The sequence below is a fragment of the Aquarana catesbeiana genome, linkage group LG09 (assembly GCF_042186555.1).
Source record: "Aquarana catesbeiana isolate 2022-GZ linkage group LG09, ASM4218655v1, whole genome shotgun sequence".
NCBI classification, from domain to species: domain Eukaryota; kingdom Metazoa; phylum Chordata; class Amphibia; order Anura; family Ranidae; genus Aquarana; species Aquarana catesbeiana.
The window spans coordinates 320,701,664-320,718,914 of NC_133332.1; the positions used below are offsets into that span (position 1 = coordinate 320,701,664).

General features: G+C 42.6%; 1 protein-coding gene across 3 annotated transcripts in view; it reads left to right on the forward strand.

Annotated features, from left to right (window-relative positions):
• LOC141108829 (disks large homolog 3-like) overlaps nucleotides 1–17,251 on the forward strand; it is a 150,458-nt gene that overhangs the window by 70,114 nt on the left and 63,093 nt on the right. For all 3 annotated transcript variants that reach the window (XM_073600786.1, XM_073600788.1, XM_073600785.1), the window contains exon 8: nucleotides 84–237. In XM_073600786.1, the coding sequence (XP_073456887.1) occupies nucleotides 84–237 (154 nt within the window). The remainder of the gene's footprint in view (nucleotides 1–83; nucleotides 238–17,251) is intronic.

A 17,251-nucleotide genomic window follows, 5' to 3' on the forward strand; every position in this document is an offset into this window, starting at 1 on the left:
ATCTGATGTAAGGTTTACGTATCTAGACTGTGAAATTCTATCACCTTACTTCTCACCTGTCCTGTCTCTTCTTGACTTTGCAGCTTTCACTGTTGATAACCATATAAGCCATAACTCCACTCTGGGTGGATACCTAAGCAGTGTGGAGAGCAAATCCCCATACCAGCCCCCTCAAGTCACGCCATCTAGATTTTCTCCTGTTCCTCGACACATGCTGGGAGAAGAAGATTTCACCAGGTGAGAACTGTGTGTAACGTGTGTGTAACGTAAGACGGTGAGAACGTGTCATGACATCCCCACTGTGCCACTAACATCAGGTCATGTGATATCCAACTTACCACATTCATTCCATAATGTACTATGTTATCAAAAGTCTGTGGACACCTGTATGAGCTTGTTGGACATCCTGTTCGAGATCAACAGCTATTAATATGGAGGTGCCCTTCCACCATCACTACCATGGCCAGTAATATGGAGGTGCCCTTCGACCACCACTACCATGGCCATTAATATAGAAGTCCCCCTCCACCCCTACTACCATGGCCATTAATATGGAGGTGCCCCTCCACCACCATGACCATTAATATGGAGGTGCCCTTCTACCACCACTACCATGGCCATTAATATGGAGGTGTTCTTTCACCACCACTACCATGGCCATTAATATGGAGGTGCCCTTCACTATCACTACCATGGCCATTAATATGGAGGTGCCCTTCACCACCACTACCATGGCCATTAATATGGAGACGCCCTTCCACCACCACTACCATGACCATTAATATGAAGATGCCCCTCAACCACCACTACCATGGCCATTAATATGCACGTGCCCCTCCACCACCACGGCCATTAATATGGAGTTGCCCCCCCACCCCAATGGCCATTAATACTGAGTTTCCTCCCAATGGGCACCCTTATGGAGTTACGCCATAAAAGTTACACCTTATTATAGAGTTGCCCCTTTTTGTGACTAAAACAGCCTCCTTTCTTCTGGGAAGTATTTGCACAAGATTTGTGATGGAGTTTGTGCCCCTTTGTGAGGTCTGGTATTCATGTTGGATGAGATGATCTGGCTCTGTGCAGGACACTCGAGTTCCTCCACACCAAACTGGTCATGGTCACTGTGGGGGGGGGGGGGGGTTGGAAGAGCACAATTGTCTACAATGTCTTTGTATGATGTAGTATTAACTGAACCCTTCAAATACTGATGTTGGATGAGAAGACCTGGCTCACCATCAGCATTCCAATTCATCCCAAAGGTGTTTAGTAGGGTTGAGGTCAGGGTTCCGAGTTTGTTGGACATCCCATTCCAAAACTATGGTCGTTAATATGGAGTTGACCCCCTTTGTGTGTATAACATCCTCCACCCTTCCAGGAAGGTTTTCCACAAGATTTTGGAGGGTGTCTGTGGGAGTTTGAGGTCAGGTACTGATGTTGGATGAGAAGACCTGGCTCACCATCGGCATTCCAATTCCTCCCAATAGTGTTCAGTAGGGTTGAGGTCAGGGCTCTGTGTAGGACACTCCTGTTCCTCCACATTAATCTGGTCAAACCATGTCTTTATGGAGCTGGCTTAGTACACAGGAGCGCAGTCATGCTGGAACAGAAGAAGGTCTTCACCAAACTGTTATCACAAGGGCACAATTGTCTACAATGTCTATGTATGATGGAGTATTACCAGGACCCTTCACTGGAGACAACTGAACTGAATAATCTGGAGAGGTGTTCACATAGGTTGTGCCATGTAGTGTATTAGTTTGAAGCAGGATGAGCCTTTCTTGGATTTTAAGATGTGTGGTTTACATGAAGAGTTACTATTAATGGTAGAGTTTCTTAGTCCTGAGCTTGCAAGGACAAAACTGATGTTGGATGAGACAGTTGATGTTACATTTCATTCCAAATGTGTTCAGTAGGGTTGAGGTCAGAGCTCTGTGAAGGACACTTAAGTTCCTCCACACCAGACTGGTCCAACCATGTCTTTTTGGAGCTGGCTCCACTCTTCTGGGAAGATTTTCCACAAGATTTTGGAGGGTGTCTGTGGGGATCTGTCCCCATTTGTGAGGTCAGGTACTGATGTTGGATAAAATTACTTAGCTTACATGTTGAGCCTCGTGTTGGGCACCAAAAAAGAAAAAAAAGACCTGGCTCACCATTGGCATTCCAATTCATCCCAAAGGTGTTCAGTAGGGTGAGGTCAGGGCTCTGTACAGGACATTCAAGTTCCTCCACATCCAACTGGTCAAACCATGTCTTTATGGAGATGTTGATTGAGAAGACCTGACTCATTCCAATTCATTCATAAGGTGTTCAGTAGGGTTAAGTCAAGGCTCTGTGCAGGACACTCGATTTTCTCCACGATCAATCTCAAACTGACTGAACACTTTTGGGATGAGAAGACCTCATACCACAGGTGTTCCATAGGGTTAAGGGCAGGTACTGAAGTTGGATGAGAAGATCTTATACCAAAGGTCTTCCAAAAGTAGGGTTGAGGTCAGGGCTCTGTGCAGGACACTCGAGTTCCTCCACACCAAACTGGTCACACCATGTCTTTATGGAGCTGGCTTTGTACACAGGGGGGGGGGGGGGGGGCACAGTCATGCTGGAACAGAAAAGGGTCTTCACCAAACTGTTACCACAAGGTTAGAAGAGCACAAGTGTCTAGAATGTCTTTGTATGATGGAGTATTACCAGAACCCTACAGGTACTGATGTCGGATGAGAGATCTGGCGTACAATTAGAGTTTCAATTCATCCCAAAAGTATTCCTCTACAGCAAACTAAACATATATAGACTAATGTTCGTTTTTGTAGGGGATTTGTTCCTCAGATCCTGTGTGGTGAAGCCCTTGTTAGAGTCTATTAGTATGTGCGTGCGTTGCAGTAAAACACACAATTTACCGCTTCTTACTACAACATCTGTTAACGCATGGAACCATGTGCAGTGGGATGCAGCGTCTCTCATTTGGATTGGCTCTCCAAGGCACATACCCAGCACCTCACAATATACTTTGATGCCCTACAACGTCCAGCAGTGAAATACTGTATCTGTGTGCTGTGGTCCTTTTGTGTTGGCTGTCCATTGAAATATACGTCATGGTGCACTGGCATCCAATTCAAAATGAATGGGCTGCCTTAACAAACATGCAAAATACTGCCGGAAGATGGGCACTGCATCATCTGAATGGACCTCAAGTGGGGGCAGTCTCTCCAACAAAACATCAAGTAGAAGTAAAAATCCAACAGGGTCTCTAATCTTTCTCCACTCTACCCATAACTAGTTTTGGTTGCACGGATAATTTAACCGCGCAAAAATATTGACAGTGGTGGAGTCAGGAGTTAGAGGAAAGTTTCAGTAAACAAGACATTTCCATTCAAGCGTATGATTTCCCAGAACAATACAGATGTAACCAAAGAAAATATGATGCCCCTCGTCCCGTATATATATCCACTTGAAGACCAGGCCTTGTCTGGCACTTTTTGTTTACAAGTTTAAATCAGTATTCTTTGCTAGAAAATTACTTTACACTTTAATTGAAAAAAAATATATATATATTTCCCAATTTTTTGGTAAAATATGAAAGATGATGTTGATGTGAGTAAATAGATACCTAACATGTCATGCTTAAAAATTGCGCACGCTCGTGGATTGGTGACAAACTACCATACTTAAAAATCTCCATAGGCGACGCTTACATTTTTTTTTACCTGTTTAGAGTTGCAGAGGAGGTCTAGTGGTAGAATTATTGCTCTTGATCTAACGTTTACGCCGATACCTCACATGTGTGGAACAAATGCCATTTTCATATGCGTGCGCGACTTACATATGTTTTCACTTCTGCGTGCGAGTATGAAGAGATGGGGACACTTTACATTTTTTTTTTATTATTATTTATTTTATTTTTACACTGTCCCTTAAATGTTTTCTTCTTATCACTTTTATTCCTATTACAAGGAATGTAAACATCTCTTGTAATGGAAATAAGAGATGACAGGTCCTCTTTATGGAGATCTCATGTAATAGAAATAAGAGATGACAGGTCCTCTTTATGGAGATCTCATGTAATAGAAATAAGAGATGACAGGTCCTCTTTATGGAGATCTCATGTAATAGAAATAAGAGATGACAGGTCCTCTTTATGGAGAGATCTCATGTAATAGAAATAAGAGATGACAGGTCCTCTTTATGGAGATCTCATGTAATAGAAATAAGAGATGACAGGTCCTCTTTATGGAGATCTCATGTAATAGAAATAAGAGATGACAGGTCCTCTTTATGGAGATCTCATGTAATAGAAATAAGAGATGACAGGTCCTCTTTATGGAGATCTCATGTAATAGAAATAAGAGATGACAGGTCCTCTTTATGGAGATCTCATGTAATAGAAATAAGAGATGACAGGTCCTCTTTATGGAGATCTCATGTAATAGAAATAAGAGATGACAGGTCCTCTTTATGGAGAGATCTTGTAATAGAAATAAGGGATGACAAGTCCTCTTTATGGAGAAACCTGGGGTCAAAAAGACCCCAAATCTCTCCTTTACCTTTAAAAGCAAAAGATCAAAAAAAACAAAAAGTATTATCTTTTGCTTTAAAAAAAACAAAAAAAAAATGAGTTACTTCTTCCCTAGACCGGAAGAGACGTCATGACGTCGCTCAGGTCCTCCAAGACCATAGAGGCGATTAGAGACGATCTCGTCTCAGTTCGCCTCTGTGAGCAGCCGGGCTGCACCGTCGGGTCATTTCTCGGGCATGTTGGTGAAAACGGTGTGTTGCTATGGATATTTAGGTGATTTTATAGCAAATGTATTTGTTTGGTTAGATTGCATAGTCAGATTTTATTTAAGATAGGCCCCAATAATCACTGGCGAGCGGCGGCTGCTTCGGATAGCAATCCAGCGGCTAATAAGCTGCTCTGACCACTTTTATGAGAAAGCCAGCCGCCTGCTGAAAAAAAAAAATACTGGGGTTATGGCTGATAGCTTCATCCATAACCTCAATATACTACTTGCAAGCCGCAAAGTATATACGGTATACGTACTGCAATCGGCAAATGGATATGCTGCAACATACCAAAAATGTTTGCACCAAAAGTCCCCGAATTCTCCGTCAGCCCACCGGTATTGCCACCTCTAGCTGCCGGTATCTGCTCCAAAGCAGAATAATCCCCTTCGACTTTCTCCTGAGATTCTGGTTACCTGGCCAGCAAGTCTGAACAGGAACATACAAACAGTGACAGAAAGCTTAAGAATTGCAGGCTGCACCTCCCACCACACAAACACCGAGATCCGAAGAGAATGGAGTCTGTGCGTTTCACTGGGCGGTGAGTGAAAGTGTTTACGCTCCACGTTTTTTGATATCTATCTATTGACTCAGAGTACAACCTAGGAAGAGGGATTGCCTGGCAGTACTAAGGTCCTCACCAGTGACAACATCTTACATGGAGTTTGTAGGTTCTGCTCAGTGTTTGTGTGGGCTTCCTCTGGATGCTTCTTATTGAAATTCCTCTGTAATTTGCCCGTGTTATGGCTGAATTCTTGTAATAGGGGCATTCAATTATAAGTTCCTGCAGATGTTAAACCTATAGATAGGGAGGCTTCCACAAACGACAGCTGAATCCTTTCCGAGCTGTCTAAGCCTAGGGCTACTCAGGCATACACAGCTACACAGTGAAGACAAACAACAATATTCTAGAAAGGTATTCTATATCCACATACTCTGTACACCGTGTGCGCAAACTTTTGAAAACTTGAACCCACGATACCTCAAAGGACAACTTCACCTTTTTTTTTAAGTTTTTCCCCCACCGCTTGCAGTTTTTGGTGAACTTCAAAACCTGGAACCTTGCTTGCACCATCACCATCCATCTGGCTTGGTCTTTTACTAGCCTAATGTTTTGGACCATCAACACCGTTTTGAGTTATTGCATTCGCTTGTTTCTGCAGTAAGCTCTCTTTCCAGAACATCATACTATAGAACCATATAGCAATTCCACATACCAAGTCCAAGCCCCGATGAAGATGGATTTTCTGGCCCCCGAAGCACATTGGCTACCACTCCTTTATTTACTGTCACCATATTGTCAAAAACCAGAGCCTCCAAACTACGGCCCTCTAGCTGTTAAGGAAGTGCAAGTCGCATGAGGCATTACAAGACTCTGATAGCTACAGGCATGATTCTCAGAGGCATCGCCGTAGACATCGGTGCCATTATTCCTGCAAAAATCTTCTAAACCTTTTAGGTTTGGGAGATATTTCTTGCACCTACAGGTAAGCCTTAATCTAGGCTTACCTGTAAGGTAAAGTGGTTGTAATGGGTTTACAACCACTTTTAAAACAGTCATGATCTAAAAAACATCATGAATAATTCATGCGGTCATAAGGGATGTACAGTGTTTTCAGCTCAACGTGTTTCACCATTTAATAGCTTCCTCAGGAGACTTGTGAATCACTGTACAAACTAATTTTTATAAGTGAATAGAAAAATAACATATATAAGTCAAACATGTAAATTGTATATAAATGCATAGAAAAATAACATATATAAGTCAAACATGTAAATTGTATAGGTATATTTATACCTTAAATACACAGACTGAATCAATTTATTAATACATCAATTAAACATCATTAGTCATACAGTCTGTGTATTTAAGGTATAAATATACCTATACTATTTTACGTTTGACTTATATATGTTATTTTTCTATTCATCTATATACAATGTACATGTTTGACTTATATATGTTATTTTTCTATACATGTATATACAATTTACATGTTTGACCTATATATGTTATTTTTCTTTTCATGTATAGAATTATTTTGTACAGTGATTCACACGTCTCCTGAGGAAGCCATTGAATGGTGAAACATATTGAGCTGAAAACACTGTACATCCTTTATGACCGCATTAATTATCCATGATGGTTTTTAGATTATGACTGTTTTTAACTTTTGGATATTCATAATAACATTTTGTGATTTTATGAATTAATTGTTGGTATATCAGTTTGTTTGGCACCTTAAAAATCCCATTTCTTGTATCTGTAAACATTTTGTGTATTTCTGGGATATGGTGCTTCTGATCCTCACATCCTTTGGCTGATCTATCCAATAGACTGATGTCACATTTTAAGGGACAGTTGTATTTAAAAAAAAAAAAAACAAAAAAAAAAAACAAATGGGGGCAAAAAAACTCAAATAAAAACATATACAGTAAAGCGGCAATACAAAAATAACAAAGTACGTGGGAAAAAAAAAGACAAAGATCGCTAAATGGAATAAACTCAACTACCCTCAAAATTATGCGTTTTGCTTCAGTAATTTTTGCTCAGGGCAAATGCAGGAATTTTGCGGCAAAATCAGTTGAACAGCAAATTTTGCAGCAAAATCAGTTTTACTGAAATCACGGCACCCACAAAATCTACACATATCCCTCATAGAATCGGAGATATTCTTGTGATGTTAGACACATAGAGGCAGCAGAGTTTCGTCTTTTGTACAGGATGAGCTCTGTGCAAGTCCTGGAATCACAAATATAGTGCCTTGCAAAAGTATTCACCTCCCTTGGTATTTTTTGTGTTTTGTTGCTTCACAACCTGGAATTAACATGGATTGTTTGAGGATTTGCATAATTTCATTTACAGAACACGCCCACAACTTCGAAGATTTTTAAAAAAAATATTATTATTGTGAAGCAAACAACAAATAGGACAAAATAACAGAAAAAGTCAATGTGCATAACTTTTCACCCCCCTAAAGTCAATACTTTGTAGAGCCACCTATCACAGCTCTGGATAAGTCTCTATGAGCTTGCCACATCTTACCACTGGGATTTTTGCCCACTCCTCCTTGCAAAACTGCCCCAGCTCCTTCAAGTTGGATGGTTTGCACATGTGAACAGCAATCTTTAAGTCTGACCACAGATTTTCTATTGGATTGAGGTCTGGGCTTTGACTAGGCCATTCCAACACATTTCCATGTTTCCCCTTAAACCACTCAAGTGTTTGCTTTAGCAGTGTGTTTGGGGTCATTGTCCTGCTGGAAGGTGAACCTCCGTCCTAGCCTCAAATCACACACAGAGTTGCTGCAGGTTTTGCTCAAGAATATCCCTGTATTTAGCACCATCCATCTTTCCCTCAACTCTGACCGGTTTCCCAGTCCCGACTGCTGAAAAACATCCCCGCGGCATAATGCTGCCACCACCATGTTTCACAGTGGGGATGGTGTTCTTTGGGTGATGTGATATGTTGGGTTTGCGCCAGACATAGCGTTTTCTTTGATGGCCAAAAAGTTGAATTTTAGTCTCATCAGACCAGAGCACCTTCCTCCATACATTTTGGGAGTCTCCCACATGCCTTTTCACAAACTCAAAACATGCCATTTTGTTTTTTGCTGAAAGTAATGGCTTTCTTCTGGCCACTCTGCCATAAAGCCCAACTCTATGGAGTGTACGGCTTATTGTGGTCCTATGTACAGATACTCCAGTCTCTGCTGTGGAACTCTGCAGCTCCTCCAGGGTTACCTTAGGTCTCTGTGCTCCTCTCTGATTAATGCCCTCCTTGCCCGCTCCGTGAGTTTTGGTGTGCGGCCGTTTCTTGGCAGGTTTGCTGTTGTGCCATGTTCTTTCCATTTGGTTATGATAGATTTGATGGTGCTCCTAGGGATCATCAAAGATTTGGATATTTTTTTATAACCTAACCCTGACTTGTACTTCTCAACAACATTGTCCCTTACTTGTTTGGAGAGTTCCTTGGTCTTCATGGCAGTGTTTGGTTAGTGGTGCCTCTTGCTTAGGTGTTGCAGCCTCTGGGGCCTTTCACAAAGGTGTGTCTATGTAATGACAGATCATGTGACACTTAGATTGCACACAGGTGGACATCATTTCACTAATTATGTGACTTCTGAAGGTAATTGGTTGCACCAGAGCTTTTTATGGGCTTCATAACAAAGGGGGTGAATACATACACACATGCCAATTATCAGTTTTTTATTTCTGAAAAATAGTTTTATGTATATATTTTTCTACTTTTACTTCACCAACTTAGACTATTGTGTTCTGATCATCACATATAATTCAGATTAAAAATAACATTGAACTAAAGAATGTATGTCTGTAAATGGTGAGCAGACTGTGGACTTTGAGCTAATAAAATGTGAAGCTTCAAGTGACAATGAAACTAGGAAAATGATTAGACGAGAAGTATGTGCACGGGATGACCATATCTGTATGTGAATGTGTAAGAAAACAACATTGCCTTTAATTTATTCCCCCCCCACACACACACACACACACACATAAACAGAGACAAACCGCACACAAATACCAATGATATTTTCTGCTGACTTGAAGCTTCTGACCAAGCCTTACCTGGGTGTGGCGGTATACACTGAGAGTGTAGTCTGGGCAGATTGGGGATGTAGCATAACTATTGAAAACAGTAATTATGGGAAGTAAATGGCAGAAGTGATACACTATATGGCCAAAATCCATGGAAACCTGACCATTGCACCTATATAAGCTTGTGAGACATTTCATTGCAAACCTATGGTCAACAATATGGAGTTGGTCCCCCTTTGTGGCTATAACATCTTCCATTCTTCTGGCAAGACCTCCCACAAGAATTTTGGGGTGTCTGATGGGATTTGTGCCCATTTGTGAGGTCAGGTACTGATGTTTGATGAGAAGACCTGGCTCACAGTTGGCATTCCAGTTTATCCCTAAGGTTTTCAGTGGTGATGAGGTCAGGGCTCTTTACAGGACACTTGAGTTCCCCCACACCAAACTGGTCAAACCATGTCTTTATAGAGATGTTTGTTGAGAAGACCTGGCTCATTTCAATACATTCCAAAGGTGTTCAGTAGGTCTGAGGTCAGGGCAGTGGTCACCAGCGAGAGGAAGGTGGTCCTGATTCCTCAACATAGATCTTTATATCACTAGAGGGATCACCAGCAGGAGGAAGGAGGTCCTGATTCCTCTATATAGATCTTTAAATGACTAGAGGGATCACCAGCAGGAGGAAGGAGGTCCTGATTCCCCTATATAGATCTTTATATCACTAGAGGGGTCACCATCAGGAGGAAGGAGGTCCTGATTCCTCTATATAGATCTTTATATCACTAGAGGGATCACCAGCAGGAGGAAGGAGGTCCTGATTCCTCTATATAGATCTTTATATCACTAGAGGGGTCACCAGCAGGAGGAAGGAGGTCCTGATTCCTCTATATAGATCTTTATATCACTAGAGGGATCACCAGCTTGAGGAAGGAGGTCCTGATTCCTCTATATAGAACTTTATATCACTAGTGGGATCACCGGCAGGAGGAAGGAGGTCCTGATTCCTCTATATAGATCTTTAAATCACTAGAGGGATCGCCAGCAGGAGGAAGGAGGTCCTTATTCCTCTATATAGATCTTTATATCACTAGAGGGATCACCGGCAGGAGGAAGGAGGTCCTGATTTCTCTATATAGACCTTTATATCACTAGAGGGGTCACCAGCAGGAGGAAGGAGGTCCTGATTCCTCTATATAGATCTTTATATCACTAGAGGGATCACCAGCGGGAGGAAGGAGGTCCTGATACCTCTATATAGATCTTTAAATCACTAGAGGGGTCACCAGCAGGAGGAAGGAGGCCCTGATTCCTCTATATAGATCTTTATATCACTAGAGGGATCACCAGCAGGAGGAAGGAGGTCCTGATTCCTCTATATAGATCTTTAAATGACTAGAGGGATCACCAGCAGGAGGTAGGAGGTCCTGATTCCTCTATATAGATATTTATATCACTAGATGGGTCACCAGCACGACGAAGGAGGTCCTGATTCCTCTATATAGGTATTTATATCACTAGATGGGTCACCAGCACGACGAAGGAGGTCCTGATTCCTCTATATAGATCTTTAAATGATTAGAGGGATCATCAGCAGGAGGAAGGAGGTCCTGATTCCTCTATATAGATCTTTATATCACTAGAGGGGTCACCAGCAGGAGGAAGGAGGTCCTGATTCCTCTATATAGATCTTTATATCACTAGAGGGATCACCAGCAGGAGGAAGGAGGTCCTGATCCCTCTATATAGATCTTTATATTACTAGAGGGATCACCGGCAGGAGGAAGGAGGTCCTGATTCCTCTATATAGATCTTTAAATGATTAGAGGGATCACCAGCAGGAGGAAGGAGGTCCTGATTCTTCTATATAGATCTTTATATCACTAGAGGGATCACCAGCAGGACGAAGGAGGTCCTGATTCCTCTATATAGATCTTTATATCACTAGAGGGATCACCAGCAGGAGGAAGGAGGTCCTGATTCCTCTATATAGACCTTTATATCACTAAAGGGGTCACCAGCAGGAGGAAGGAGGTTCTGATTCCCCTATATAGATCTTTAAATCACTAGCAGGAGGAATGAGTCCCTAACTCTTCTTTGAGAAGCAGGAAAATCTTCTGTTCTAATGTTATAGTATTGCAAAGACATGGCCAGCCCACTTCGAGGATAAGCAGGATGTCCAAAAAAAAGAAAACAGTATTATATATCTTTTGCTATTGTTGGAATACAGAAAGTTATTTTCCCTAGAGCATATTTTTCTTTAAAGAGTAATTCCAGCCAAACAGCAAAAATGTATATCGGAAACATTTTATCTACCAATAGTCTTGTACAGCAATCCACGCCCTTGGTATAACACTTTTCAAAGCCTACAAGTCTGCAAAATCTGTACCATGGGCCCCTGCTAGCTGGCAGATTGGAGGACACCACCATGCCAGTGATGTCCACCTTGATTACTCTCCTTCCTGTAGGTTCACATACTTCCTCATATCAGTGGGCGTACAGAGGGGACACCTGCACTGAAGGCCTAACTTGACATTTTTCAATGGTTCATGAACGTGGAGATTTTGCAGGCATTTAATATAGCTATTGTAATTTCTTCATTTATGAGCCCAGGAAGCCACGTACAAACCGCCATCCAAGTGGATAGCTTTATGTGGCCGTACTCATGCAGATACTTGTTTAATGTGAAACATCTGGAAAATACGTCAGATGTGCATAGTGTTTACAAGAGTCTGGCCATGTACAGCCATTTACTTGGGTGGAACATGTGGCTTCTTGAGTGCAGGAAAGTGTCGGGAAATTACACTAGGCATAAAAAAGTAGTAATTTTACGTCCATGTGCATGAATCGTGAATTTCAAGTCAATAAAGTGCAACTTTCGCCATTTTCTTTTTGCTGTCTGTGTTGCATTGGGAAGATTTCCCTTCATTTCCAGCCCCAGAGACACAACAGGAAGTGATAACAAACCTCTCCAGTATGGGGGAAATCCCCTCCAAGACAGGTGTTACCTGAACATGTGTTCCCATTGGAAGATTTCCTTTCACTTCCTGTTCCGGGGACAATTGTAACATGTTAGATTTCCCAACACTTTCTGTGGCTATGTTCACCATGACAAATAAATAGAGTGAAACTCCCTAATGGAGACACAGACAGCAATAAAACTTGACTAACCCTTCCTTACACATCCCAAAGTTTAAAAAAAACTTCAATCCCCAGCACTTCTTTCTGCTGTTGTTGGGGCTGTTCCTGCTACCACTTGCATAAAAGGCGGTATGTCTACTTTACTTTGTAGTTTGGAGCCAGGGCTGTAAGGTGTTCAGTAGGGATAAGGTCAGGACTCTGTACAGCAGTGGTCATCAACCCTGTCCCCAGGGCCCACTAACAGGCCAGGTTTGCAAGATAACTGAAATACATCACAGGTGATATAATTTGCTGCTCAGTGATTGCAGTATTCTAGTCTGCATCTCCCCAAGGTAATACATAAAACCTGGCCTGTTAGTGGGCCCTGAGGGCAGGGTTGATGAACACTGCTCTACAGGACACTCGAGTTCCTCCACACCAACTGGTCACACCATGTCTTTATGGAGCCGGCTTCACTCTTCTGGGACGACTTTCCACAAGATTTTGGAGGGTGTCTGTGGGAATTTGTACCCATTTGTAAGGTCAGGTACTGATGTCGAAGATGATCAGTAGGGTTGAGGTCAGGGCTCTGTGCAGGACACTTGAGTTCCTCCACACCAAACTGGTCAAACCATGTCTTTATATAGTTGCCTTCCATCCCCCCATGGCCATTAATATGGAGTTGACCTTCTTTGTTTCCATAACATTCTTCACTCTTCTGGGAAGACTTTCCACAAGATTTTGGGGGTGTCTGTGGGAATTTGTGCTCATTTGTTAGGTCAGGTACTGATGTTGGATGAGGAGACCTGACTCAACATTGATGCTCCATTGATGCTCCAATTCATCTTGAAGGTGATCAGTAGGGTTGAGGTCAGGGCACTGTGCAGGACACTCGAGTTCCTCCACACCAAACTGGTCACATCATGTCTTTATGGAGCTGGCTCCACTCTTCCGGGAAGGCTTTCCACAAGATTTTGGAGGGTGTCTCTGGGAATATGTGCCCATTTGTAAAGTCAGATACTGATGTTGGATAAGAAGACCTGGCTTGAATGTTGAGCCTCACATTGGGCACCAAAAGACCTGGCTCGCAATTGATGTTCCAATTCATCCCATAAGGTTGAGGTCAGGGCTCTGTGCAGGACACTTTTGTTCCTCCACACCAAACTGGTCACATCATGTCTTTATGGAGCTGGCTCCACTCTTTTGGGAAGACTTTCCACAAGATTTTGGAGGGTGTCTGTGGGAATATGTGCCCATTTGTAAAGTCAGATTCTGATGTTGGATAAGAAGACCTGGCTTGAATGTTGAGCCTCACATTTGGCACAAAAAGACCTGGCTCACAATTGATGTTCCAATTCATCCCAAAGGTGATCAGTAGGGTTGAGGTCAGGGCTCTGTGCAGGACACTGGAGTTCCTCCACACCAAACTGGTCACACCATATCTCTATGGATCTGGCTTTGTACACAGGGACACGGTGTACGTATCCAAAGTAACCTGGTCACATGATGGCATTCATGGTATCTTTGTTTTCCTGATACAGATTTTTGTTCATTTTAAAATGTAAAGAGAAAACTATAGTGTATGGCCGTAGCTGTGGGTACAATTAGAATGGCTCAGTGAACAAGAAGGATAGCTTTGTTAGGAGATTTAATAAGCTATACGGATAATATGACCAGTTCTGGTTAAACCTGTTTTACAAACTCCGAGATACAGAGTAAGGTTATTGCTGGGAATGTAATATCCGACTTACTAAGGAAAAAACAATAATTATCATCTTCTAGCTCAGATCCCACTAATTATTGTGTTAGTGGTATTCATGCAATATACCAGAGCTATTATATACAATAAATGGCCAAACGTCTGTAGACACCTGACCATCAAGCCTATATGAGCTTGGATATCCTATTTCAAAATCAGAGCCATTAACATGGAATTTTCTCCCACCCCCACCTTGGCCATTAAAATGGAGTTGCCTTCTTTGTGGCTATAACACCCTCCACTCTTCTGGGAAGACTGTACACAGGATTTTGGAGGGTGTCTGTGGGAATTTGTACCCATTTGTGAGGTCAGGTTCTGATGTTGGATGAGAAGACCTGGCTCACCATTGGCGTTCCAGTTCATCACAAAGGTGTTCAGTAGGGATGAGATCAGGGCTCTCTGCAAGACACTCAAGTTCCTTAAACCTACTGAACACTTTTGGGATGAGAAGAACTCATTCCAAAGGTGTTCCGTAGGGTTAAGGGCAGGTACTGATGTTGATTGAGAAGACCTTATACCAAAGGCTTTCCAAAAGTAGGGATGATGTCAGGGCTCTGTGCAGGACACTCGAGTTCCTCCACACTAAACTGGCCACACCATGTCTTTATGGAGCTGGCTTTGTACACAGAGGGGGCACAGTTATGCTGGAACAGAAAAGAGTCTTCCATAAACTGTTACCACATGGTTGGCGGAGCATAACTGCCTACAATGTCTTTGTATAAAGGGGGATCTTACAGGACCCTTTACTGTAGACACCTGAACTCATTCGTCATTTGGAGGGGGTTCACATACTTTTTGCCATAATGTGTATCACCTACAGTTTTGCAGTGTGTATAGGTTCTATACTATACAAGTATTGAAAACACGTGACTCTACTGTATATACAGTATTACAAGGTCTATTGATGCAAGATAGTTTGTAGGGTCTTTTCAAACATTGTGGCCTTAGCTTTAGAATTATGTGACGATTTTGTTCAAGGTTGGTTGGTGTTGGAGATTTAAACCACCAGCTTCTATATCTCTCAGGGACTGTGCTTCTGCATTGTCGCCCTGTCACATGGGCTTCCAGTGGGGACTACAAGTGAGCATTTCAGTGCACATTACGCAGAGATGGTCCACTGTGGTCACCATCAGGAAATCCAACCTGGGAAATTCCATGCAGCCTTTGCTGGAAAGCAAGCAAGAGCAGGGACAGAAATGGTGTTGCCGAGAGGGATTTAGGACTGCGAAGCATGCTAGAGCAGCCTGAAACATGGAACAGGAGTATGCAGTGCATCAAATGCAGGACCCCTGGCACAGTACTGTGCTGGATGAACAGTGAACTGGATCAAGCAGCAGGACCTCGAACCCCAGCATAGGAATGTTCTGGATGAAAAGCAGACCCGACCAGGGTGAGGGCCTGTTGACCACAAACACTTAGGAGACGAATGTTAATTAGAATATGGGCCAGGGTCAGGGCAGGTGGCAGACAAGTAGATCCAAACAGGCAGCCAAAGTTGGAACACAGTAAGTCCATGCAATGAAGAAGCAGGCTGAAGACAAGTGCACAGGAAAGGGGCCCAGAAGCAGGCAGAAGCATTGCTCATAGGTCCTTTAAATAGATGCGGCATAGTTGAGAGACATATGGTCACACCCCTTTAGCACCTGATGGATTATATACAGGACGTTTAAAATCTTTTGGGATTTGAGCACAGGTATATCTTACTTCTATTGCATTGCAGGTCAGTGGCCAGACCTAAACCTTGTAGCTCTCCTACAATGTGTCTATCTGCCCCATATTGGCATTGTATCTACTGCAGCATTTGCATTTTGCAGAGCAGAGTAGGGACTGGCCATTGAGGGATTACTTTGACGCAGTTGGCCAGCTTAAACATGTATTGCAATATATGTGAACTAAAAATCCCTGTTTTTTTTTTTTTTTTGCAAAGTTTGCTAGAAAGGGTATATAGCAGTGTGCAGAGGGTTCATCCAGAATCTTTCAGAGACAAGCGCCTATGACGTCATTGGCCATGACAGGAGGAACCCGTCCAGGCAAGAGTGGGAGGTACAAATGCATACGGTGAGGGGAAAAAGTATTTGATCGGCTGCTGATTTTGTACGTTTGCCCACTGACAAAGAAACGATCAGTCTATATTTTTAATGGTCGGTTTATTATAACAGCGAGAGACAGAATAACAACAAAAATAACAACAAAAATATCCAGAAAAGCGCATTTCAAAAAAGTTATAAATTGATTTGCATTTTAATGAGTGAAATAAGTATTTGAATCCTTCCCAAAACATGACTTAGTAGTTGGTGGCAAAACCCTTGTTGGCAATCACAGAGGTCAGACATTTCTTGGAGTTGGCCACCAGGTTTGCACACATCTCAGGAGGGATTTTGTCCTCTTTGCAGATCCTCTCCAAGTCTTTAAGGTTTTGAGGCTGACATTTGGTAACTCGAACCTTCGGCTCCCTCCACATATTTTCTAGGGAGTTAAGGTCTGGAGACTGGCTAGGCCACTCCAGGACCTTAATGTTCTTCTTATTGAGCTACTCCTTTGTTGCCTTGGCCATGTGTTTTGGGTCATTGTCATGCTGGAAGACCCATCAATGACCCAATTTCAATGCCCTGGCTGAGGGAAGGAGGTTCTCACCCAAGATATGACGGTACATACCTCGCCCATCGTCCCTTTGATGAGGTGAAGTTGTCTTGTCCCCTTAGCAGAAAAACACCCCCAAAGCATAATGTTTCCACCTCCACGTATGACGGTGGGGGATGGTGTTCTTGGGGTCATAGGCAGCATTCCTCCTCCAAACACGAGGCGAGTTGAGTTAATGCCAAAAGCTCGATTTTGGTCTCATCTGACCACAACACTTTCACCCAGTTCTCCTCTGAATAATTCAGATGTTCATTAGCAAACTTCAGATGGGCCTGTACATGTGATTTCCTGAGCAGGGGGACCTTGCTGGTGCTGCAGGATTTCAGTCCTTCACGGTGTAGTGTGTTACCGATTGTTTTCTTGGTGACTATGGTCCCAGCTGAGATCATTGACAAC